The sequence below is a fragment of the Ornithorhynchus anatinus genome, chromosome 16 (genome assembly GCF_004115215.2).
Source record: "Ornithorhynchus anatinus isolate Pmale09 chromosome 16, mOrnAna1.pri.v4, whole genome shotgun sequence".
Lineage (NCBI taxonomy): Eukaryota > Metazoa > Chordata > Mammalia > Monotremata > Ornithorhynchidae > Ornithorhynchus > Ornithorhynchus anatinus.
Window position 1 is genome coordinate 39277032 of NC_041743.1, and position 24212 is coordinate 39301243.

Sequence of the window (24212 nt, forward strand, 5' to 3'; positions counted from 1 at the left end):
GAGCGGGGGCCGGCGGGGGCGGCGGGGCGGCCGGGGCTCCCGGGGGGCGCGGGCCCGGGGGTCCGGAGGGGCGGTCGGGGGCTCCGGGGCCCGGGGGCGCTCCGGGCCCGGTGGGGCGGCGGGGGCCGGCGGGGGCGTGCGGGGCCCGGGGGGCCGGGGGGCGGGGGGCGGCGCGGGGCGGGGGGGGCGGCGGGGGCGCCGGGCCCCGGGGGGGCGGGCGGGGGTGCGGGGCGCCCGGGGCGGCGGGGCTCCTCGGGGCGTCCGGGGCGGCGGGGCCCCCCCGGGGCTCTGGGCCCCCCGGGCCCGGCCGGCCGGCCGGGGGACGGGGGCCCCTGGGGACGTCCGGGCGCCCCCCTGGACGGGCCCCCCGGCCCCCTGGGGCTCCCCGGCGCCCCCGGGCCGTGCGGTGCCCCGGGCCCGGCGGCGGAGGGCGGCGCGGAGGAGGCGTCGGCGGCCCCGGCCCCGGCGGCCCCGGCCCCGGCGGCCCCGGCCTTCACGGCCGTCGTCTCCGGCCCCTTCCCGGGCTCGGGGCGGCCGGTGCGCTTCGACCGCACGCTGTACAACGGGCGCGGCGGCTACGACCCGGACACCGGCGTCTTCACCTGCCCCGTGGCGGGCGTCTACTACTTCGCCTACCACGTGCACGTGGAGGAGGGCGGGGGCCGGGTGTCCCTCTACAAGAACCACCTGCCGGCCGGCCGGGAGCGGGAGCGGGAAGGGAAGGGAAAGAAGAAGGGGGAGGAGAAGAAGAAGAAGGGGAAGAAGAAGAAGAAGAAGAAGAAGGGGAAGAAGAAGAAGAAGAAGAAGAAGGGGAAGAAGAAGGAGGGGAAGAAGGGGACGGGCCCGGGCCCCTGCAGGGGGGCTACGCCGACCAGGCCTCGGGCGGCGCCGTGCTGCGGCTCCGGGAGCGGGACCGGGTGTGGCTGCAGGTGCCCGCCCACCGCCCCGACGGGCTCTCCGTCCACTCCTCCTTCTCCGGCTTCCTCCTCCGCCGCGCCTGACCCAGGCCCGCCTCCCCCTCCTCGCCCCGCCACCCCCTTCTTTTCTTCCCGCGGTCCCGGTTGGCCGTTCGCTCCGCTCCCTCGGCGGGAGGAGAGGGAGCCGAGGCCACAAAACCGACGGACGACGCTCGGAGGACGGGGCGGGTGGGGAAGGGAGCCCCTCTTCCCGGGCTCCTCCCCGCCGCCCTGACCCCCCCCTCGACCGCCTTCTTTTCTTCCGGATATTTTTATCGCGATCGTCATTACGATGTGGCCATCGACTCCGTTCCGACCGCGGGAGGAGAAGAGGAAGGAGGAAAGAGAGAACCACAGACGACGCTCGGACGCCGGGCCGGGAAGAGCGTTTCTGCGAAGAGAGATCGACCCTCGTGTCCTCCTTCCTCCTCCGCCTCGTCCCTCGTCCTTCTGCTCCTCCTCCTCCTCTCCAAGCGCGATGCGTTCCCTCTCCTCCTCGTTTCTGACGTCTAAACCGTTCCCGGACGTGTTATGTTAGACGTCTCGGGAGGGAAGGAGGAAAAGGAGGGCGCCTTCCCGATCACGTTCAGTCGCAACTCCCCGTGTCCACAGGCGCTACGCGACCTTCTTCTCCGCAGCGTTTCTGTACAAGTCGAGTGCCATGTGGATCTTTTGGGGGGCGCCTCTCTAAGGGCAGTTTTCTGGGACCGGGGGGAGGAATCGGCCCGCCCCGGGTCCCGTCGTTAGCAGTTTCCGACGCGACGACGCTTGAGATGTCACCGACCCGCTTAGGGCCGGTGGCTCTGGGTTTGCTCGTCCACTGGCCGCTATGGGGCTGGGGGGGGTTTGCGGCCTTGGAGCCGGGTGAAGCTGCCTCCCCCTTCCAAGCCCCCTCCCCTCCACACGTGCTGTCGTCGTCACCATCACCATCATCCACTCTCATCGACTGACGCCCCGAGCCTGTCCGTGCTCTGACCCGGATGACGCCGGGGTGATTTGAATTCGGCCTGGGCAGGAAAGAATGATCCAAACCCCACCGGGACGTTCCCTCTCTTAAAGAAAACAATCCACCTTTTCAGATGCTGGCATGAATTTCGCCTCTGAGTCACGTCTGGCCGAGAAGGAACCCCGGGGAGAGAGGAGTCATCCTCCTTGCTCTTGGTGGGGCAGGGCATTTCTTTGGTGGAGCCCCCTCCCGGAGGTCCCCCACCCCCAAATTACCAGATGTGGTGTGAAAGAGGGACGCGTGTCAGCCCCCCAACTCCCACAGCCCTCTGGTGGGACGTCAGCTTGGTGTGGAGAAATTCTGGAACAAAGACAGAGCAGCAAAGGCTCGCTCCAATCCCACGTCTGGTATTTATTGGATCCCAACTCCGTTTCCTGTTTCCAAAGAGCGGAGCCTGAAGTGAGAATCGGTAGATCGTTTTCAGTTTGGTGTTCGTCGCCGGGGGGGGGGAGGTCAGAAGAATAAAGATCGAGAGGTTGGAGAGAAACAGATCAACATCCGCCGGCATTTCGGATGGAAAAAGCCCCCGGGGGGCTACCGAGAAGCAGAAGGGGCGGACTCCTTGGGGTCTGAACGCGGGGGAGTTGGGGTCAGGGAGGCCGGTGCCTCGGCCCGTCAAGTACCGAGGGGGATGGGAGAAGATGGGTTTGTTTTTTTCATCATCTCACAACAGGAAATACTCCGCAGCCTGGAAGTCCAAGTCTGTTCTTCAAATCCCGTGTCCCGGCAGCCACGCCAAGTAACTGCATTTAGAACTCCTAACCTCATCCCGCCTTTCTTAAAGGCTTTTGATCCTCGTCCCCGACGGGTCCCGGCCGGAGCGTGGTCAACCTCTATTCAGGGCTGACTCTCTGGGCCTCTGGCTTGCTCCTCCTTCTCCAGCTTCTGGTCTTGGGCTCCTCGGTGCCTCCACCAGCGGGGGCGAGAAATGAAAGGAGACGAAACTCCTGTCGGACCACCTTGCTCTGACCGTGGGCTCAAAGGGGCTGTTTGGATTATCAGGGGATTTCGCCTGTCTGGGTCGCCCCGGCCCCACGACCTCGGCCGAACGAGCCAGCCGTCCAAAGTCACGGTAGACACCGTATTGCGCCTTTCGGCTTTGGCTCCGAGCGCACTCCCAAGGCCCCGAGCCCCCATTCCGTGTTTTTCCACAGTCTGGATCCCCCCCGACCCCCGTGGAATGACAGGCAGCGTTCACACACGCTCCTGGAGGTGGGCGGAGAGGTGACGCGCTGTGCGGGAAGGGAGTCAGTAGTCCGACTTCTCAGCCGGAGGTTGGTTTGCCTTGGAAGTTTCGTTTCCCAGGTATCTAGGAAGTGACATTTGCCCGTGGAAGGGTTCTCGTGTCAAGGCATGTGAGATTTTTGGTTTCGGTCATCCCCAGCAGGCTGGATCTGATACGGTACGTGTCGGTTTTTAAACGATGAAGACTGCGTTACCGTTTGCATTTTTTTATATTCAAATTCTTACTTATGGGGTGTTTTTTTTAAATTGTTAATTGTTTGCCTCTAGTATGTTCATTTCTAACCTGATCTATAGAGGGTTTCCGTTTGGCAAGCGCCTATTACATGCACTCTGTCAGAGGGAATGGGATAAAAATGGCCTTGTTTGTGATCAGAAAATGAGCTTTTCAGAATTAAAACCACAGTACTTGATTGTATTGACACATCAATAAAACCTATTTTGTCAAACAGAACCTGGCTGTCGGAGCTGAACTCGAGCATCACAACCTAGGGAGACGGTCTGTTCATTCGTTCATTCATTCAGTAGGATTTATTGAGCACTTACTATGTGCAGAGCACTGGACTAAGCGCTTGGAGTGTACAATTGGGCAACAGAGACAATCCCTGCCCAACAACAGGCTCACAGTCTGAACGGGGGTTCTAGGGGAAAGAGCAGACAACTGGGTGTCACGAGGGCCGGGCCCGCCACTGGCTGACGGTGAGACCCGGGGCAAGTCGCGTAACCGCTCTGGGCCTCAGTTTCCTCACCTGAAAAATGGGGATAAGATCGTTCGTGAGCCCCGAGGCGGGGCAGGGATGAGTCCGACCCGATCGCCTTCTATCTATCCTAGCATTTGGCACGTAGTACGTGTTTAATACTGCTGCTCTTACTTGTCCTCTCTGTGCGCTGGAGGGATGGAGAGAGGCAGCAGCTGCCAGGAGGTCCTTTCCCAACCCCCAAAAGATCGAGCAAGAAGACTGCTCAATGTCTCCTTCCCACCTCCCTTCTGGGATTTCAACAAAAGAGTCGACTTCCACTGGTGGAGCCAATGGCATGAAGGAAGAGGGTTCTCAAAGACACTGTCTCTGAGGATTTCCATTTGGTAGGTCTTTCTTGAGCCAAAACACTGAGCTAGGCAGATAGCGCCCAGGCGCAGGGGGGCGTTGAGATCTGATCCCTTTTCAACTGCCTGTTTGACTTTGGTGTCTGGTTTGGGAATACTAACTGAGGCATCTGTTAATGTGCTTACTCTGTGCCAAGCACCGCACTAAGTCCTGGGGTAGATCATCAGGTCCCACATGGGGCTCACAGTCTAGTTAGGAGGGAGCACAGCTACTGAAGCCCCATTTTGCAAATACGGGAACTGAGGCAGCGAGATGTGCGGTGACTTACCCAAGGTCACACAGCAGGTAAGTGGCGGAGGCAGCATTACAATCCAGGTCCTCCGACTTTCAGGCCCGTGCTCTTTCTTTCCTCTAGGCCACACTGCTTCTGCCCCACGTCGAGATGCCCAGGTCTGGTGAGCGGCTCGGGCCGGGATCGGCCTAGGCAGGGAAGCCGTCAGAGCCGCGGAGAACGGCCGGCCGGGGAGGGTCACGCATCGGCGCGGCCAGCGACACCGGGTGAAATCTTCACCCCGTCCGGACCAGAGACGTACCGGACCCTTCCTCCGCCGGGCCGGGTCTGACCTGCCAAGGTACCCCGCAGGAGAAAGAACGAGACAACGGCGCAAGGACAGAGGGGCTCGCAGTCGCCTGTTTATTTCAGGGCTGTGCCGCCTGGATATTATAAACCGGTTTAAGACGACCTGCCCCCCCGGTGCGGGTGCCGATACCCACCCGCCATGGTGGTGCCACCAGCCCCCCTGGAGCCCACAGCAGGAGCGGGGCCACACGGGGACTTCCTCTGAGCACTGGGGCTGGGGGAATTTCAGAGGGGTGGGAAGCGGAGTTCTGTTTCTTGCGGAGAGTAGATCCCCCGAGACCAGAGGGAAGTCCAAATATCCCACTGTTCTTTTAAGAACCGCCCACCCTTCTCCCTCCCGACTGTTTAAAAAAAAAAAAAAAAGAGCGGGAGGGCTTTGCTTCTTTAAAAGCTCCCTGTGGGCAGAGAATGAATCAGTTGCTTGCGATGAACTTTCCCAGTGCTTAGCACAGGGCCACGTACCCAGTGAGTGCTTGACAAATGCTATTTTTACTATCAAATCCAACTCTTTCCCCAGATGCAAACGTGTCCCGGCTCCGCTCACCCCCATCTCCTGTCCGGAGTGAGTTCCGGGGTGCCCGCGTTAGCTGGACGACATCCCAGCCAGTCCGGGGGCCGGGGAGGGGGGAGGAAAAGGGCGGTAGGCCCGCCACGACCTTCCTCCAGCCTCTGGCACAGGCCAACGGAAAGAGCTCGGTCCCCCTCTCCCCCCGGCTCATCTTCCAGCGCAGCCACCCACGGGGGAGGGCGGACGGTGAGGCGGGAGAGGGCTGAGAGTTCACGGCCCGGCTCGGGCCCGCCACCCTCGAGAGCCGCCGCCGCCGCCGCCGGAAGCAGCGGTGCCAGCTGGCGAGCGGGGCCGGTCGGGCCCGAGGTTGGGGGGGGGGCCTCCCTCAGAGCGGCCGGCAGAAGAGGCTGTGCAGGCTGCGGGCCAGCACGTCCGTCTCCTGGAAGCCCTCGCAGCTCTGCTGCCAGCTCTCCGTCACCTGCTCCATCCCGTAGTAGGCGCCGGCGATGGCCCCGGCCATGGTGGCGATGGTGTCCGTGTCCCCGCCCAGCGAGATGGAGTAAATGAGCGTCCTCTGCAGGGCGTTGTAGGCGGCGGGGATCTCGGGGTCGGGCTCCATGCAGCGCAGGAAGGAGTAGATGGCCGTGGGGACCGACTCGAAGGCCGCGATGCCGTTCCCTGCCGGAAAACCCCGCCTCAGAGATCCCCGGGGAGCCCTTTCGGGTCGCCCCCACCCCTTCCCCGGTAGCCTCCGGTCACTCGCTCCAACGGAACGTGTCTAGGAGCTCTACTGGGGAGGCCTCTCCCGAGCGCTTAGTACGGTGCTCTGCACACGGCAAGCGCTCAGTACACACCGTCGACTGAGGATGACGAAACTAAATACGCAGCGCGGAGCCGAGCGACGGGGCCCGACCCACGGCCCTGGAGCCGCCGGGACTGCTTGGCCCCGAGGCAAAAGCCAAAGGCAACTCATCTGTGGTCCACCTTGCGGACTGCTGAAGTCCCCGTCCTTATCTGCCAGGCTGAAATCCCTGAGGAAAGGCGCAGAGCCATCGTGGTTCTGGGGACGCGGCCAGGGCGTAGGGGCTCAGCTTCCTTCCTCCGCTCTCACACCCGGTGCCCATTCGGCTCCACTCCAAGCCTGCCGCCCGCCACGTTCTTCACGGGATCGGCTCTAGTCGCCCGGGCTTTCTCCTCGTCTCCCTCCCTTACTCTACCTGGATCCGCCTTTCCTCCCTCCCTTCCGTCTCCTCCACCCGCCGAGGATGTCGAGGCCCAGCTTCTGAGACGTCTGACTGAGCCCCCTCCGGGGCTCGAGCCTACTCAGGGGAGTAACAAGGCAGGGACGCAGCCCAAGGAAGGGTATTTCCTCCTCTCCCCGGCCCCCGCCTCCCCCGGGGAGCCCGAGGAGAAAGTAGCCTACCCAGCTCCGACACCACGTCCTCCTTGGTCACCGAGTTCTGCTCCAGGAACTCGCTGATTTTCTTCAGCCGGCTCAAATACGGGAACTCCTCCATGCCCAGCCTGGAGTTGGCAAGGAGGAGAAGGAAATCAGCGCTAGTTTGGACACCTAACAGAGAAGCAGTGTGACGTGGCGGAAGGAGTCCGGGCCCGGGAGTCAGAGGCCCTGGGTTCTAATCCCAGCTCTGCCACATGCCTGCTGGGTGAGCTGGGGCAAGTCGCTTCACTTCTCTATGTCTCAGTGATCCCATCTGTAAAATGGGGATTAACTTCTCTTCCTTCCTACTTTGATTGTGAGCCCCATGAGGGATACAGACCCATTCTGCCCAACCTGATTAGCTTATCTCTCACTTATTAGATCAGTGCTTGGCACATAGTAAGCATTTAACAAGTACCATAATTACTATTATTCTTCTTACCTCCTCCAGGGTTAGAGGTCATGGTGGGAGGACGGGGGGGAAAAGAGGAGAAAGACTGCGGAGCTCAAGCGCAGGGGGCTCTCACCTGCAGTCTATCAAAGCCCATCGGAATCTCTCAATGCCACTGTCCACTCTGCCAGCTTTTTCTCAATTCCTTTTACTTTGATTCTCTCTGATATATTCTAATTCAGCTATTTCACCCCAGCATTATCTGTAACCCGACTTCTTCTTCCTCCCGCAGCCGCCACTGGTAATAATATTATGAATAATCACTACTGTACATCTCGTTATTACACGGCACGGTTTTGTTATACAGCAATATTACTGATCACGTGTATAAAGTATTGTATAATACTGTTATGAGTTATTAACTTCTCTTCCCTCCTACTTAGGCTGTGAGACTCATGTGGGACGGGGACTGTGTCCAACCTGAACATCCTCTATCTACACCACTGCTTAGGAGAGCGATTAGGACAGGGATAGCTGAGGACACAGTAAGCACTCCACAAAACCCATAAATAATTAACCGTGGGATCTGTTAAGCACTGTGTACCGGGCACCGGACCGAGCACTGAGGTAGCTATAATAGCAGTATAGCGGTCACAGCCCTTCTCTCACATGGGACCCCCCAAGTCGGGAGAATGGGAGAATTTTATCCCTGTTTCACAGAGGAGGAAACTGAGGCACCAAGAAGGCAAGCTGAGTGACTTGCTCGAGGTCATGCAGCAGGCAAATGGCGGGGCCTCGATTAGATCCAGGCCTCCTAACTCCCACACCCAGGTAAGTGGGCGCTCGAATAAATACAGGCGATTGACGGGTTGGCTCATGACAGTGGGAGGGGTCAGCCAAAAAGTAGGCACCGGGCTGGGGGCCTAAGGAAGGAGTCTAGACCCGAGGGACGACGAGGCCCTGAAGGGTGAAGGAAATGGACTGGGTGGACTTCGGAGATGCAGATCCTCGGGTGTGTGTTGGCTGGGGGGAGGGAGGGTGGCTCTTCCGGCCCATCCCTTTGGGTGCCCAGCTCAGGTGTTGACCAGCCTCCCAGGCAGCAGGCATCACATCGTCCCTCCCCGCCCCCCGGGGGGTGACTCACGCCCTGGCGTCTGCCACGGACCGCTCGTCGCTCTCCACCTCCTCCATGTGGCGGATGAGCTGGCGCAGGAAGAGCTCCCGGGGCTGGTCCCCCTGCAGGGCCAGGTGCACGGCCAGGGCCTGCAGGATGGCCCCGTTGTAGCCCAGCGAGGAGGAATGCGTCAGCTGGGCCGACAGCCGGGCAAACTAGGAGGAGACACAGAGTGACTGGGGAAAGGGAGCCAGTCGCCGGGTTACGAGGCCACGGAGAAGGCAGAAGCGGGACGGCTAACCCCGCCAGCTCCCCCGGCCCCAGCTACACGCACTCACCCACACCCACCTTCTGAATGTCCTCCGTGTTGGCGTAGGCCAAGGAGATGCCCGCCACCCGCATGGCTCCCCCATTGCCGTAGGAACCCTTCCCGTTGAACTGGGCTCGGGCCGGCTCAAAGACGTCTCTGCATTTGGAACTCAGAAGCTTCTTGAAGACGGTGACCACGGCGGCGCCGTAACCCCGATCCGGGTCCTTCTGATACTCCTCGGCGAACCTGGACGGGGCAGGGGGACGAGGGTGGGATACCTTCTCGAGCCCGGCAGTCTTTGGGACAGACCTGGGGCCAGATGCTTCGCTTCTCTGCACCGCAGTTTCCTCAACTGTAAAATGGGGATTCAATCCCTGTTCTCCTTCCTTCTTAGACTGCAAATCCCCATGTGGGCAAGGGCTGGGTCCAACCTCATAATAATTATGGTATTTGTTAAGCACTTACTAGGTGCCAAGCACTGTTCTAAGCACTGGGGTAGATACAAGTTAATCAGGTTGGACACAGTCCCCGTCCCACATGGGCTCACACTCTGAACCCCCGTCTTTTACAGATGAGGTAACTGCGGCCTAGAGAAGTTAAGCGCCTCGCCTAAGGTCCCACAGCAGACAGGCGGCAGAGCCGGAATTAGAACCCAGGTGACTCGGTTTAACCTGAATCTACTCCAGTGTTTAGATCAGTTCTAGGCACCTAGTGAGTGCTTAAAAATTCCAAATCAATAAAAATTTTTAAAAGGGTCCTGCTAGTCAGGAGACTCCCCCCGAGGACCCCCTGGGAGACGGCACATGGACTCTGGAACAGAGTAGACGAGTCAGGGGAGGAAGGGGAGGAACGAAGAGGGCCGACTGTTCGTTCATTCATTCATTTATTGAGCACTCATTGTGTGCAGAGGACGGTACTAAGCGCTTGGAAAGTACAATGCAGCGATAAAGAGAAACAATCTCTGCCCACAACGAGCTCACAGTGTAGGGTGGGGGAGACCGACATCCATACAAGTAAACAGGCTTAATATAAATAAATAAAATGGCAGATATACACATAAGTGCTGTGGGGCAGAGAGAGGGGAGAAGAGCAAAGGGAGCGGGAGGTGAGGGGGAGATGAGGAAAAAGTGAAGGACTTCTCGGTCGGCACTGCTGTCGGGGACACTGCCCTGCAAAGCCAGCGCCCTGGCAACAGTGCCACCACTCCCCCAGGACCAACCCAGCCTCGACCTCACCGAATAACTCTGGTATTTGATAAGCACTTACTATGTGCTAAGCACTGTATTAAGCGCTGGGGGAGACCCAAGACTGATCAGGTCCCACATGGGGCTCACAGTCCAAGTAGGAGGGAGAACGAGAATTGAATCCCTACCTGAAGATGAGGAAACGGGCTCAGAGAAGTTAAGTGATTTTCCCCAAGGTCATACTTATTTATAAATAAGTATTCACATCCCGGCTCTGCCAACTGTCAGCTGTGTGACTTTGGGCAAGTCACTTCACTTCTCTGGGCCTCAGTTACCTCATCTGTAAAATGAGGATGAAGACTGTGAGCCCCATGAGGGACAACCTGATCACTTTGTATTCCCCCCAGCGCTTAGAACAGTGCTTTGCACATAATAAACGCTTAACAAATACCAACATTATATTATATATGGAATAATATATCCTAATGTATTACTATTACCTCTAAGAAGCAGTGTGGCTTAGTGGCAAGAGTCCGGGCTTGGGAGTCAGAGGTCATGGGTTCTAATCCAGAGGTCATGGGTTAGAGAAGCAGCGTGGCTCACTGGAAAGAGCACGGGCTTTGGAGTCAGAGGTCATGGGTTCGAACCCCGGCTCTACCACTTGTCAGCTGTGTGACTTTGGGCAAGTCACTTAACTTCTCGGTGCCTCAGTTCCCTCATCTGTAAAAATGGGGATTAAGACTGTGAGCCCCACGTGGGACAACCTGATTCCCCTGTGTCTACCCCAGTGCTTAGAACAGTGCTCGGCACATTGTAAGCGCTTAACAAATACCAACATTATTATTATTATTAATCCCTGCTCCCTCACATGTCAGCTGTGTGACTTCGAGCAAGTCACTTGACCTATCTGTGCCTCAGTTCCCTCATCTGTAAAATGGGGGTTACGACTGTGGGCCCCAAGTGGGACGACCTGATTACCTTGAACCTACCCCAGTGCTGCGAAAAGAGCTTGGCTCATAGTGTTTAACAAGTACCAACATTATTCATTCATTCAATCAATCGTATTCATTCAACAGTATTTATTGAGCACTTACTATGTGCAGAGCACTGTACTAAGCGCTTGGAATGTACAAATCGGTAACAGATACAGTCCCTGCCCTTGGACGGGCTTACAGTCTAATCGGGGGAGACACAGACCAAAGCAAAACAAGTATTACTATCTCATTTATTTATTTATGTCCACCTCCCACTCTAGACTGTGAGCTCGTTGTGGGGAGGGAGAATGTCTGTTTATTGTTATATCGTGCTCTCCCAAGCGCTGAGTACGGTGCTTTGCCCACAGTACGCGCTCCATACACACGATGGCACGAATGGAGGGGGGGCAGGCGAGATTAGAACCCGAGTCCTCTGGCTCCCAGGCCTGGGCTTGAGCCCCCAGGCCACCTCTCTCACCTCTTGGCCATATCCACCTCGTCGAAGGCTTCTTTGGCCAGCAGGGACTGCACCAGCGCCTTGGCCATGGCCGTGTCGTCCGTGTAGTAGAGCGCCTCTGGATGGCAGAAGAGGGCGGGACGGTGGGCGGCGCGGAGGAGGCGGCAGCGGGGGCCCCGCCCCTCTCCCGTCTGCGCACGCGCGCTCGCGCCCCTCCCTTCCCTGGGCCCTTCCCGTCTGCGCACGCGCGCTGGCGCCCCTCCCTCCTCTCGTCTGCGCACGCGCGCACGCGCGCTCGCGCCCCTGCCCCTCCTGTCTGCGCACGCGCGCTCGCGCCCCCCAACCTCTCGTCTGCGCACGCGCGCTGGCGCCCCTCCCCGCCCTCCTCCCGTGTGCGCACGCGCGCTGGCGCCCCTCCCCTCCCTCCTCCCGTGTGCGCACGCGCGCTGGCGCCCCTCCCCTCCGGGGCCCCGCCCTGCCGCTACCTGTCCGCGCGCTCCCCCCCGCGCCGGGCTCGGGCTCCAGGCTCCCCACATGCCGCAGCAGTGACGTCAGGCTGACGCTGTCCTGGGCCTCGTAGACGGCGCCCATGCAGTCCCCCAGCAGCGCCCCGGCCAGGCAGCCCCGGAACCGGGACAGAGAGCGCGCCGTTCCCGCCCCGGCCGCCGCCGCCATCATCCGCTTGCCCACCGTCGTTCACGGCCGCTTCCGGGCGCGCCGGCGGCCCCCACAGCGCCCCCCGCCGGCTCGGAGGGGGCGGCGCCCGGGGACGCGAGCCCGAGCTCCCGCTCGGCCCTGCCCCCTAGCGGGAGCGAGCCACAGCAACAGCCATTCATTCATCCAATTCGTCATTCATTCATTCACTCGTGATGAGGACGATATTTCTTAAGCGCTTACTATGTGCCAAGCACTGTTCTAAGCGCCGGGGGGCGGGGGGAACACAGGGTGATCAGGTGGTCTCTCGTGGGACTCACAGTCTTCATCCCCATTTGGCAGGTGAGGGAACTGAGACCCAGAGAAGTGAAGTGACTGGCCCAAAGTCACACAGCTAACAAGGGGTGTAGTTGTAATAATAATAATACTAATAATAATGTTGGTGTTTGTGAAGCGCTTACTCTGTGCAGGGCACTGTTCTAAGCGCTGGGGGAGATACAGGGTCATCAGGTTGTCCCACGTGAGGCTCACAGTCTTCATCCCCATTTGACAGATGAGGTCACTGAGGCCCAGAGAAGTGAAGTGACTTGGCCAAAGTCACACAGCTGACAAGTGGCAGAGCAAGGATTCGAACCCCTGACCTCTGACTTCCAAGCCCAGGCTCTTTCCACTGAGCCACGCACAGGGTAATCAGGTTGTCCCACATGAGGCTGACAGTTAATCCCCACTTTACAGATGAGTTAACTGAGGCACAGAGAAGTGAAGTGACTTGCCCACAGTCAGCTGACAAGTGGCAGAGTCCGGATTTGAACCCATGACCTCTGACTCCCAAGCCCGTGCTCTTTCCACTGGGCAAGTCTTAAGTGACTTGCCCAAGGTCACACAAGCAGACAGGTGGCAGAGCCGGGATTAGAACCCATGACCTCTGACTCCCAAGCCCATGCTCTTTCCACCGAGCCACGCTGCTTCAATTCATTCCATCGTATTTATTAAGCGCTTTACTACGGGCAGAGCACTGGATTAAGCGCTTGGGAAAGTACGCTTGGCAAACTGCCTGGCTTAGTGGAAAGAACCCGGGCTTGGGAGTCAGAGGTCACGGGTTCTAATCTCTCTATTTTGTTCATGATGTGTACATATCTATGATTCTGTTTATCTTGATGATATTGAAGCCAGACTACTGGTTTTGTTGTCTGTCTCCCCCGTTTAGACTGTGAGCCCGTTGTTGGGCAGGGATGATCTCGATCTGTTGCCCAACTGTCCTTTCCAACCGCTTAGTACAGTGCTCTGCACATAGTAAGCGCTCAATAAATACGATTGAATGAATGACTCCGCCTCTTGTCAGCTGTGTGACTTTGGGCAAGTCGCTTAACTTCTCCGTGCCTCACCTCATCTGTCAAATGGGGATTAAGACTGGGAGCCCCACGTGGGACAACCTGACTGCTCTGTATCTACCCCAGCGCTTACAGCGGTGCTTGGCACATAGTAAGCACTTAACAAACACCATCATAATTATTACGAACGTACAAGTACAGGCTGAGAAGCAGCGTGGTGTAGTGGAAAGAGCCCAGGCTTGGGAATCAGAAGTCGTGGGTTCGAATCCTGTCTCTGCCACTTGTCAGCTGTGTGACTCTGGGTAAGTCGTTTAACTTCTCTGAGCCTCAGTTACCTCATCCGTAAAATGGGGATTAAGACTGAGAGCCCCACGTGGGACAACCTGACTACTCTGTATCTACCCCCTGCGCTTAGAACAGTGCTTGGCACATAGTAAGCACTTAACAAATACCATCATTATCCTTATTATTTTTAGAATACAGTAAATGGCGACATTCCCTGCCCGCAACCAGCTCATAGTCTACAGCCAGACAGGAATGTGTCGGTTGTTCTACTGCACTCTCCCAGGCGCTTAGTACAGTGCTTTGCACCCAGTAAGCGCTCAATAAATACGATTGAATCAATATAAATAAATAAAATTACAGATATACACCTCAGTGCTGTGAGGCTGTGGGGGCAGGGAGAGAGCAAAGGGAGCAAGTCCAGGGGATGCAGAAGGGAGGGGGAGATGAGGAAAAGTGGAGCTGAGTCTGGGAAGGCCTCTTGGAGGAGACGTGCCCGCAATAAGGCTTTGAAGAAGGGGCGATTACGTGGCCCATTGGGGCGGAGGCCAATTACAGGCCAACAAATTCGGTCCCCATGGGGATAAGCTGCTTTTTAAAAATGGTATTTGTTAAGTGCTTACTATGTGCCACGCTCTGTACAGAGAGCTGGGGTAGATACACCAAGCTAATCAGGTTGGATACAGTCCATGTCCATGTCGGTGTCTGTCCCTCCTTCTAAACCGTGAGCTCGCTGTGGGCAGGGAATGTGTCTACCACCTGTTGTATTGTACTCTCCCAAGTGCTTGGAACAGTGCTCTGCACACAGTAAGCACTCAATAAATGCAATTTTTGGATCGATCTGTCGTCTGATCCGCGCCGGCAGATCTCGACCCGGAGAGGATGAGGGGAGGTAGGAAAAAGCAGTGTGGCCTGATGGGTAGTGCGTGAGCCTGGGTGCCCAAAGGACCTGGGTTCTAGTCCCAGTTCCGCCATTGGCTGCGTGGCTTTGGGCGAGTCATTTCATTTCTCTGTGACTCAGTTTCTTCAGCCGTAAAATGGAAAGTAAGACCGTGAGCCCCATGTGAGACAGGGACTGTGTCCAACCTGATTAGCTTAATAATAATAATGTTGGTATTTGTTAAGCGCTTACTATGTGCCGAGCACTGTTCTAAGCGCTGGGGTAGACACAGGGGAATCAGGTTGTTCCACGTGGGGCTCACAGTCTTAATCCCCATTTTACAGATGAGGTAACTGAGGCACAGAGAAGTTAAGTGACTTGCCCAAAGTCACACAGCTGACAAGTGGCCGAGCCGGGATTCGAACCCATGAACTCTGACTCCAAAGCCCGTGCTCTTTCCACTGAGCCACGCTGCTTCTTAGCTTGCCTTCATTCATTCATTCCTATTTCTTGAGCGTTCACTGTGTGCAGAGCACTGTACTAAGCACTTGGGAAGTACCATACAGCAATAGAGAGAGACAATCCCTGCCCACAGGGGACTTACAGTCTAGGTTGGGGAGGGGGGGAACCCCAGCGCCTAGTATAGTGTGTGGCACACAGTGAGGGCTTAAATACCATTTCCAAAAAAAATCGGGAAAAAGAGAGTCAAACTGAAGCTCCGATCTTGTCTACTAACCTGCTTCCTGCCCTCACCATCCTTTTACCCTTCCAGGTCCCTAAGATCCATGCGAGAAGGTTGCCTTCAATCCTTCCCCACCCCACCTCACACACCCCAGCTCCGCCCCAACCTTAAGCTTCGGCAAGAGCCGAGAATCCCAGGCCTAAGACAATAGCACCATTTTATTTGATCTGGGGCCCAGACAAATGTGGACTCAGGCCCCCACTGTCTCTCTCTCTGGGACAAGCCCCCCACAGTCCCTCTTTCTTCTAGGTTAAGCCAGCTCCAACTGGTAGCTCTTAACGGGGGGTAGAGTGCGGTTGGTGGTTCGGTTGAAAGTGTCCATCTCGGGCACGTACTTCTCGGCCGGCACGGTCAGCTTCCGGCGGGTGTCCATGCACTTGTTGTCCAGCTGCAGCGAATTGGCCTTGCAGATGATGTCGGCCTGCACTCGGGCCAGGTGTTTGTACAGGGCATCCAGGGCATCCCTGTTGGTCGAGGGCAGAGCGGCGTGGTGGAGTGGGGGTGGGTCGGGGAAACTGGGTTGCCCCCTCCCCGCTCCAGCGCCTCCTCCGTCCCTGCCCCATGTGGTCCCCACCCCAATCCCCACCCTGATGCACCCCTCTCCCACTTCTGTCTCCATCTCCACCAGGGTTCTGAGGGGAGCAAGGGTCAGCGGGTGATGGGGACCACCCATGGGAGAATCCATCCAGTTGGGAATCCCAGGAGAGCCCGAGGGGACGGGTTGGAGCCGAGGGTCAAAGGCTGGGGCCGCAGCCAAGGGAATACCTGCCCTTTCCCCTTGGAATCCCTGCCCGGCCCTAGAGTGAAACCCACTTGGACTGTGCCAGCTTCTGCTTCAGCACAGCGACGGTTCCCTCCAGCTGGTGAACCTCATCCGTCAGGCCGTACTGCACCTAGAGGCCGGGGAGAGGGGGCAGAGGGAAGGAGAGAGAGGTGCCAGTTTGGGAGGAGATAGGGGGAAAGGCCGACCCAGAGGCAGAGGGAATCGGAGACAGACACCCCTTTCCCCCAGCTTCATTCATTCAATTCAGTGAATCATATTTATTGAGTACTTACTGGGTGCTGAGCCCTGAGCGGGTGGGAGAGTGCAATATCTATTCCCTCTGAGGAACTTCCTCCCACACCTGTCATTTATTCTCACGTCCGTCTCCCCCGCTGGACGGTAAGCTCCTCGAGGGCGGGGATGGTGGCTACCCACTGCACCGAAGTGCTTAGTACAGTGCTCTGCACACGGTAAGCGCTCCACGGATTCCATCGCCCGACCGATTCCCGCGGCACGGCACCTGGTCCCGGCAGAGGTCCACGTTGGGCCGGTAGGTGCGCGTCTCCAGTCTCGTGTGGGCCAGCTTCAGGTTGTCCATCTTCCTGCGCAGATCCTCCTCCAGCCTGCGGATGTCCTCCTCCATGCCTGAGATCTCTTCCAGGATCTGGGGGCCAGACACGGTCAGGGCTGGTTGCCGGGGGGTGAAGGTGGGCTCCCTAGAGACACTGCCCGTACCCCAGTTCCACCCTGTCCCCTGCAAAGAATTAGGGGGGGCATTTCCCTCAGTCTGAGGACGAGCTGCTTATTGTGCACAACTTGGCCTACAATTGCCCTCAAGAGGGCAAAAACCTGAAGATTGCTGGGGGATCTGGGTGTCTCGACAGCTTAACCCCTGCCCCTACTCTGGCTCTCATCTCCTCCTTCCCCCAGCTTTCTTTTTCCACCCAGAGAGGCGGCATCCCCTGTTTCCTGGAGCAACAACCCAACCTGCAGCATCCCAAAGGACTCTGGATCCTCCTGGGGAACCCAGGTGGATGGGGAGGAGGAGCGTGGCAGGGATGAGTTGGGTTTCGGGGAACGGCTCACGTTCTTCTCCTGCCATCTGAGTTCATCGTAGGCTTTCTCCATCTCCCGCATTCTCTTCCGGAAGGCGAATTCAGCCATCACACGCTGGGCTTCCAACTCGTTATCGGTCTGGATTGGGGAGGGGAGTTGGGGGATTGATGCAGGGAGGGGTGGGAGGGGATGGCTAGGGGCCCACGCTTCTAGTCAGTGATCATGCTTATCCATAAACTCATGGGGGGGGGGGGCGTGTGTGGGGAAGTTGGGACACCTACGCACAGAATGGACCAAGGAATAGCCATGTCGGCACGTATGTGCTCATGTATATGGATAATGGAGCTTAGCAGTAGTCTGGAGGGGAGGGTCTCTCTCCCCCCAACTCCCCCCAGCCCCCAAGAACAGGGCCCAGCTTGGGTAGAGCAGGGAAGGGTCACCCCAGCGATGGTCAGGGCGATGGCCTCTCGCAGTTCCATCGACGCCTTTATCTCGGCTTCCGCCCGGTCCTTGTTGTACTGACTGAATTCGTCCCACTGCTGCGGCGTTGTCGATCTGGATCGTGGGAAGAAGGGGAGGTGTGTGTGTGTATGTGTTACAAACACACACATATACACGCACACACATACAGTCATACGCGTGGCTGCATCCTAACGACGTTTGGGGCCAAGAACTGAGTAGGTCTTCGCCAGCGGAGGGCCGTTCCTTACCCTGTGGGCACCCGGGTGGGGTTGACCTTCAGGGAGATATTGGGGGAGTTGACGTTGAGTGAATGGCAAACACGATCGATCTCTAGGGCCTCCATCTTATTTCGGTGGTCAAAGTTGAGTTGCTGTCGGGCTTCCTGCAGAAGGCTGGAGGTGAAGGGGGGGAGGAGAGGGGACCCCAAGGAGGGATCCAGAGTCCATGAACAACTCACGGTCCCCCGCAACAACACACACACACCCACACCAGCACATGCTCACCACAGCTGCTCGAAGGCCTCGTCAATCCTGCCTTGCAAGGTCTTCTTAATCCCGTCGATCAATTCCACCTCCTTATGCAGCTCGTCCTCCACAGAGTCCTTGACTACGTCAATGTCCCTCCGACTCTCCCGCAGAGTCAGGCACTCGATGGCCACGTCCAGGGGCAGGCCTTTGGCCTGCAGGGCCCGTTCTGCCGCCTCCTTCACCTGTGGGAGAGAAGAGGAGACTGAGAGTGATCAATAGGGATGCCCAAGGTCACTTTCTGAGAAGTTGCATGGCCTAATGGATCGAGCACGGGCCTGAGAGTCAGAGGGATCTGGGTTCTAATCCCAGCTCTGCCTCTTGGCTGCTGTGACCTTGGCAAGTCACTTCATTTCTCTGTGTCTCAGTTACCTCATCTGTAAAATGGGGATTCAGACTGTGGGCCCCATGTGGGGACGTGGACTGTGTCCAACCTGATTAGCTCGTATCTACCCCTGGCACAAAGGAAGCGCTTAAATGCCATAAAAAACAAAGAGAAGAAAAACTTTCTTCCACTGTCCTGTCTACATTCCCAGCTCCAGACCTTTCTAAGAAGAGGAAGATGAAGAAGATTCACCTCACAGAAGTTACTGGCCAATGGCTCCCAGCCTGCCATCACTGGCCCTCTGCATCCAGGTCCACCCAACGGTCCTCGGGTAACAAGAGAAGCTTCGGAGCCTCTCTCCCCCACCACCTTTGAGTGCAGTGCACTGTCTGAGCACCCAAGAAATATAATAGATGCACAAGATAGTATTCATTCATTCAATCGTATTCACTGAGCGCTTACTAGGTGCAGAACACTGTACTAAGCGCTTGGATAGAGACAATCCAACACCGGGCTCACATCTCTGCCCATCAGGAACTCAACCTCTATGGAGGCCATGGACACAGATGTATTCGCAAGCAGTGTGAACATAAAAAAACTGAGCGTTCGATAGACTATACAAATATACACAAGTCCTGAGGTTGGGCTGAGATGGCTAAGGATCGGTAAGATTTGGGGGTACTGAGTATTTGTCAGGGTAGACAGACACACAAACACACACAACCGCCCCCGGCCCCAACCCCCAAGCTTTATACCTTGCTCAGAGCATCAATCTCAGCATCAATCTCCGCCAGGCACTTGTCCAGAGCCTCTTTCCAACGTTTGATGCTCTCCATCCGCTCCTCCAGGCGGGTCCGGTTGTCATGTTCGTCCCATTTGGTCTGGAACAGGCAGACCCACCCAGCTGAGAGCCCAGCCCTCAATAATCATCATCGTCAGTGGTATTTCCTGAGTACGTATTGTGTGCGGTGCATTATACCAAGCGCTCGGGAGAGTACGACGAAAGAGAGTCGGTAGATACATTCCCGGCCCGCAGAGAGTTTACAGTCTAGAGGGGGAGACAGACATTACTCTAAGGAAACAACTTCTAATCTATAATTTATAGATAAATGCTATGGGGATGAAAGTGGGGAGACTCTCCCCCTCCGGGTTCCGGGCCCATTCTGCCATCCTCTCATGCGGGTTGTCAGGCAGGATCTGTCTGGGGGGTGCCACTCTCTCTGGTTTGTCTGGGTTATGGACTTTTCTGAAACATGTGGCTGGAGACCCTCCTTTTTCTAGAACTGAAAACACGGTACAAAATCATCCATACAGATAATAATGTTGGTATTTGTTAAGCGCTTACTACGTGCGGAGCACTGTTCTAAGCGCTGGGGTAGATACAGGGTAAGCGGGTTGTCCCACGTGAGGCTCACAGTCTTCATCCCCATTTTACAGATGAGGGAACTGAGGCACAGAGAAGTGAAGTGACTTGCCCACAGTCACACAGCTGACAAGCGGCAGAGCCGGGATTTGAACCCATGACCTCTGACTCCCAAGCCCGGGCTCTTTCCAATGAACCACGCTGCTTCTCTACAGATCCCACAGCTACGCCACCAAGCACTATAAAACACACATTCAGACCTCCATTCACTTTCTTCCCTCTCACAGATTCATCCCCTCACCTACCCTTCCCCTTTCACCCCCAGCCCCATCAACCCAGCATGGCCTAGTGGAAAGAAACCGGGCCTGGGAGTCAGAAGGACCTGGGTTCTAATCCCGGCTCCGTCGCTTGTCAGCTGTGTGACCTTGGGCAAGTCACTTCACTTTCCTGTGCCTCAGCTCCCTCAACTATAAAATGGGGATTAAGACCGTGAGCCCCATGTGGGATGTGGACTGTGTCTGACCTGATTAGCCTGTATGAAGCCCAGGGCTAAGTACAGTGCTTGCTATGTTCCAGGCACTTCAATATCATTAAAAACTAGGTGTACAGAAATACACATTCACATGCACACCTACTTTTCTGGACATCTCTTGGACCTTCTGCCCCTCCCCACCTTCTCCTTCCTCACCTGGCTGTTGGTCTCATTTCGGAGAGTCCGGGCCTCCTGGCGGATCTGATAGGCGGCATCCCGCTGGCGCTCCGCATTGCTGGAGAGCAGGAAGTTGCTCGTCTGCCAATCGGGGACAGTGAAGCGCGGCCCCGGCTTGACGCTCAACATGGTCACGGCGGCGGCCGAGCAGGAGCGGATGGAGGGTCACACGGGCTCCCCTTTCAGCAGCTCGAGTCCCACCGTCAGCTCCACCGATAGAGGCTGGGCTAGTCGAACTGAGGCGAGGCCCTGGGGGAGAAGAACAGAGGGCAAGGACATCGAGTCGGGAAGGGGAGAACACCCAGGGATTGGGCCGGGGAGGGATTTCTGTGCACTCGGACATTGAACACGCTGGCGATACGATGCACGATAGGAAAATCTGCACCAACCACCCTCGAGGGCCGCTCAGAGACTGGGAATAACAGGGCTGCAGCTGAAGGCCGAGATGCAGGACCAAGAGACGGATCCTTTAGAGAAGCAGCTCGGCGTAACGGATAGAGCGCGGGCCTGGGAGTCAGGAGATCATGGGTTCTAATCCCGCTCTCCCTGTTGTCTGCTGCTGTGACACCTTGGGCAAGTCACTTTGCTTCTCTGGCCTCACTTACCTCATCTGTAAAATGGGGATTGAGTCCGTGAGCCCCACGTGGAACAAGGACCGTGCCCAACCCGATTTGCTTGCGTCCAGGCCGGTGCTTTAGTACAGTGCCTGGCACACAGCGCTTAACAGATATTATCAGCGCCTTAGCAAAGAGCTTGCCGCCGACCCCTCGAAGGAACTCTAAACCCAGGATTAAAAAGCCAGTGCCCAGAAAGAGGTAGGGGATGGGAGGGAAGGGTAGGCGAGGAAGTGTTGATAAGAACAATGGGGGTATGGGGTTACCCCCTCAAAACTTGATCTGCCCCCTCCCTTCCCTGGCCTTTTCACCCCAAGACCCGCTTTCTCTCTCCCCCTTACCTCTTCCCCTAGTTCTCACCTGGGCCTTCACTTTGTGTCAAGGCGGTTGCTAAGCACGCCCCGACGGTTGCTAGGCAACCGGTCTTTGGCAAAAGCCAATGGGAAGCCGACCTGCTTGTTTGGTTCGGGGAGGCCGGCTTGGTAACGGAGGCAACGGGAGAAAGGACACGACGACGGGAGGGGAATCTGCAGCTGGGGGATAAGGCCCGCGCCTGTAAAGCCGATACAAGACAACCATGTCTGTTTTGGAAGAAGGCCAGCATCGAGGCACTTACCTACATATCTGCAATTTTATTAATACTAATGTCCGTCTCTCCCCTCCCCCCCCCCAGGGCCTAAGTTCGTTGCGGGTGGGTGTCTCCCCAGCGGTTAGTACAGTGCTCTGCATACAGTAAGCGCTCACTAAATACTACCAGCTGCCGTCTGGGACTTTGGCAGCAAGAGCTAACACCGAGAGTCCAGAAAGCGTCGAGGCGGAGAAGAGGAGGGGAAGTATCATGATCATCATCATCGATGGTATTGACCGAGCATTTAGTTGGGTGCAGAGTACGGTACTAAGCGCTGGGGAGAGGACGATACAAGAGATGGTAGACACGTTCCCTGCCTATAAGGAGCTTAAGAAAAAAGGACAGAGTGGGAATGGGCTGTTTCCTAAAGGCATACAAAAGGAAATGAGTGGAACCACTTCACGAGTGTGAATGGGCTGTTTCCTAAGGGCATACAAAGGGAAATGAGTGGAACCACCGCAGGAAGCTTTTAGATCGGGTGTCCATGAGTCTGGGCTTGTCGCAGGTGTGGGACTCTCCTCCTACGGCTGCCCTATGAAATATTAAGAACCGTTTTCCCTGGGCAGCTCCATCTGATCCTCGGGAGGTTTCTGCTAAATGTTTTCTTCCTTCTGAGGTTTCTGGGACTATTTTCGAGTTCTGCCCAATCCAAATCCGTCTCCACGCTTTTTGAACCCGTAGTATCTTTTTTCAAATTCCTCTATCTCCTGATAATCTGTAAGAATCTTATCTCAGCCCCATTAAGCCACAGGCTCTCACTTCTCTTCCTCGCCCTCCCACCCCTCCGCCCCTGGAAACAAACAGCACCCAGGATGCGTACCTCTTTACCCTGAGGGTGAAAAGATTTAGTTACAACAACCCATTGAAGATTGGAGCAAAGCTTTTTTTTTTTTATTGCAGTTATTAGTGAAAGTTACACTTCAAACTGAAGCAAAGCGACACTAAAACCAACAAAATTTTTAAAAAGGGTAAAAACAAATACAACATAGAATCCTTCCAGTATCCAGAATGGCAGAAAAGAGGAGTGGATCTGTCCCAGGAAACATTGGTGACAGTTTTGGCTCAGAAAGAGTTACATGACAAATTCTCAACAGAAAGTATTTTAAGTGACTAATTTAACAACAAAATCAACCTCCCCAGACATTCTACTTTTAATCTCAACCACAGGTCCTTTGTGACATTTACATACACCACCATCATCCAACTGAAAGATACAACCTTTACCAAATTCTAATGACCCTTGAACACATATGCGGGCTTCATTTCAGAATCGACTTTTTTTGCTCATCCGTGCTCGGTCTGAGCCTCCAAGAGATTAAACCGGCACTCACGCGTGACCCGAAATCCACACCTGAAGGGTCAAGACTCGTGCATCGAGGGATGGTTTCCATTGACTGCCAAGTGTTCGGCCTGTGCTGTGAACCCAGCGATGATTTGGGTACAACTTCATTCCGGGATCCAATTACCTGGCAACATACTATCTTTCACTTGACAGCTTGGAAATATTTCTGGAGAGTTCCCATTTCCTCCAGCAGAGGATTGGCAGTCCTCTTAGAGATCGCCTCCTATCCTGTGGCACAACGTCGACCGCAATCTCTCTTCAACCCGTCACCTTTATTTTGGAGCCATTCAACCAGGCAAACATGAAAAAAAGAGGCTTCAAAAATGAGGGCTTCAAAAATCACAAAAATATCTAAACAGTGATGCTGATAACATCCCCAACTGGAGGCTCTTCATTCAAAGCAAACACAGAAATCCGGTGACTAGACAAAGAAGATGAGGACAAACAAGGAAGAAAGCTTCCAACCCATCGTTTTCCTGAGCTGAAAGCTTAAAACTTGGTTACTGGTAGAAAATTTTGGCAAGAACAGTTTGCTGAAAAGGACAATGGAGAAAGAGACTACTCTGCTTCTGTTTAGTATTTCAGTTTTAAAACATACTGATATCAACCCCCAAAAATAGTAGTTCACATCCGCAATACAAATAGGCACACACGGTCAAGATGGTTAAAAAGTAAAAGTTAAAAGGCTTTTGTTTTTATTGATTCACTTGCCATCTACCTGCAATACATTTGTGCGGTGACCCCCTCTCACAGTTTCAGATTTGCTCTGCTCTGGAGAAGGTGCCGGTTCCACCTTCGTGGTCAGGACACATCGTTACTCTCGAAAAGCAGCAGTTACGGAAAGAGAGGAGACCAGGTAGCGATGCTAATGGAGTGTGTGTGTGTGTGTGTGTGAGAGAGAGAGAGAAAGGGAGGGAGGGAGAGAGAGAAGAGACAGACGACAGACAGAAGGGAGAGAAATATAAATGTTCTCCGGAGAAAGCTTTTGTCCACTGGAGTGGCCGGTTTAAAATTTTATTCCAAAAGGAATTCCAAAAAGCACTGAGGAAAGGAACAGCACATTATCTTTATATAGATTTGTTTTATACACATAGTGTTATACATGTAGTATATTTCTATATACACACATCCACACATCACTGCTTCCAGAAGCCCATGAGCCATTCAGTGTCCTCTAGTAATAGCCATCAATGCACTAGTCCATGAGAACAACCTTCGCCTAGACACCGTAATACTCTGATTGGCCCATAACTGAAGAGAGACATTAAAGC

General features: G+C 55.9%; 2 protein-coding genes and 1 long non-coding RNA gene across 4 annotated transcripts; 1 reads left to right on the forward strand and 2 right to left on the reverse strand.

Annotated features, from left to right (window-relative positions):
* Positions 1–4915: 4915 nt before the first annotated feature.
* ADPRS (ADP-ribosylserine hydrolase) lies at positions 4916–11958 on the reverse strand. Its single transcript, XM_029081453.2, has 6 exons — positions 11752–11958; positions 11288–11384; positions 8690–8897; positions 8372–8556; positions 6822–6922; positions 4916–6076 (listed from the first exon to the last, which is right to left on the reverse strand). Exons 1-6 carry the CDS (start codon positions 11942–11944, stop codon positions 5784–5786), a joined length of 1077 nt encoding a protein of 358 aa, XP_028937286.1. The 5' UTR covers positions 11945–11958; the 3' UTR covers positions 4916–5783.
* A 3335-nt stretch (positions 11959–15293) lies between these two features.
* TEKT2 (tektin 2) lies at positions 15294–21368 on the reverse strand. Of its 2 annotated transcripts, none has more exons than XM_029080800.2 (10): positions 21332–21368; positions 20337–20606; positions 19041–19166; positions 17940–18145; positions 17685–17828; positions 17415–17529; positions 17005–17112; positions 16439–16582; positions 15969–16048; positions 15294–15619 (listed from the first exon to the last, which is right to left on the reverse strand). In XM_029080800.2, exons 2-10 carry the CDS (start codon positions 20484–20486, stop codon positions 15406–15408), a joined length of 1287 nt encoding a protein of 428 aa, XP_028936633.1. In that variant the 5' UTR covers positions 20487–20606; positions 21332–21368; the 3' UTR covers positions 15294–15405. The 2 variants fall into 2 exon arrangements, with proteins under 2 accessions (XP_028936633.1, XP_028936632.1); XM_029080799.2 differs by having other exon boundaries at positions 21313–21364.
* LOC114817286 lies at positions 21329–23629 on the forward strand. Its single transcript, XR_003765142.2, has 2 exons — positions 21329–21828; positions 22500–23629. It is a non-coding gene; the product is annotated as an uncharacterized LOC114817286 (long non-coding RNA).
* Positions 23630–24212: the final 583 nt, after the last annotated feature.

What these genes read in the sequence shown, in the direction of transcription:
- ADPRS (XM_029081453.2), bottom strand. Translation starts at nt 11,944, where the DNA reads ATGATGGCGGCGGCGGCCGGGGCGGGAACGGCGCGCTCTCTGTCCCGG. An exon ending in GGGGGGGAGCGCGCGGACAG is followed by an intron (nt 11,385 to 11,751) that starts GTAGCGGCAGGG and finishes TCTGCCATCCAG; the next exon opens with AGGCGCTCTACTACACGGAC. An exon ending in TCCGTGGCAGACGCCAGGGC is followed by an intron (nt 6,923 to 8,371) that starts GTGAGTCACCCC and finishes TGCCAACTCCAG; the next exon opens with GCTGGGCATGGAGGAGTTCC.
- TEKT2 (XM_029080800.2), bottom strand. Translation starts at nt 20,486, where the DNA reads ATGTTGAGCGTCAAGCCGGGGCCGCGCTTCACTGTCCCCGATTGGCAG. An exon ending in GAAATGAGACCAACAGCCAG is followed by an intron (nt 19,167 to 20,336) that starts GTGAGGAAGGAG and finishes TGCCTGTTCCAG; the next exon opens with ACCAAATGGGACGAACATGA. An exon ending in TGGACCTCTGCCGGGACCAG is followed by an intron (nt 16,049 to 16,438) that starts GTGCCGTGCCGC and finishes CCCGGCCTCTAG; the next exon opens with GTGCAGTACGGCCTGACGGA.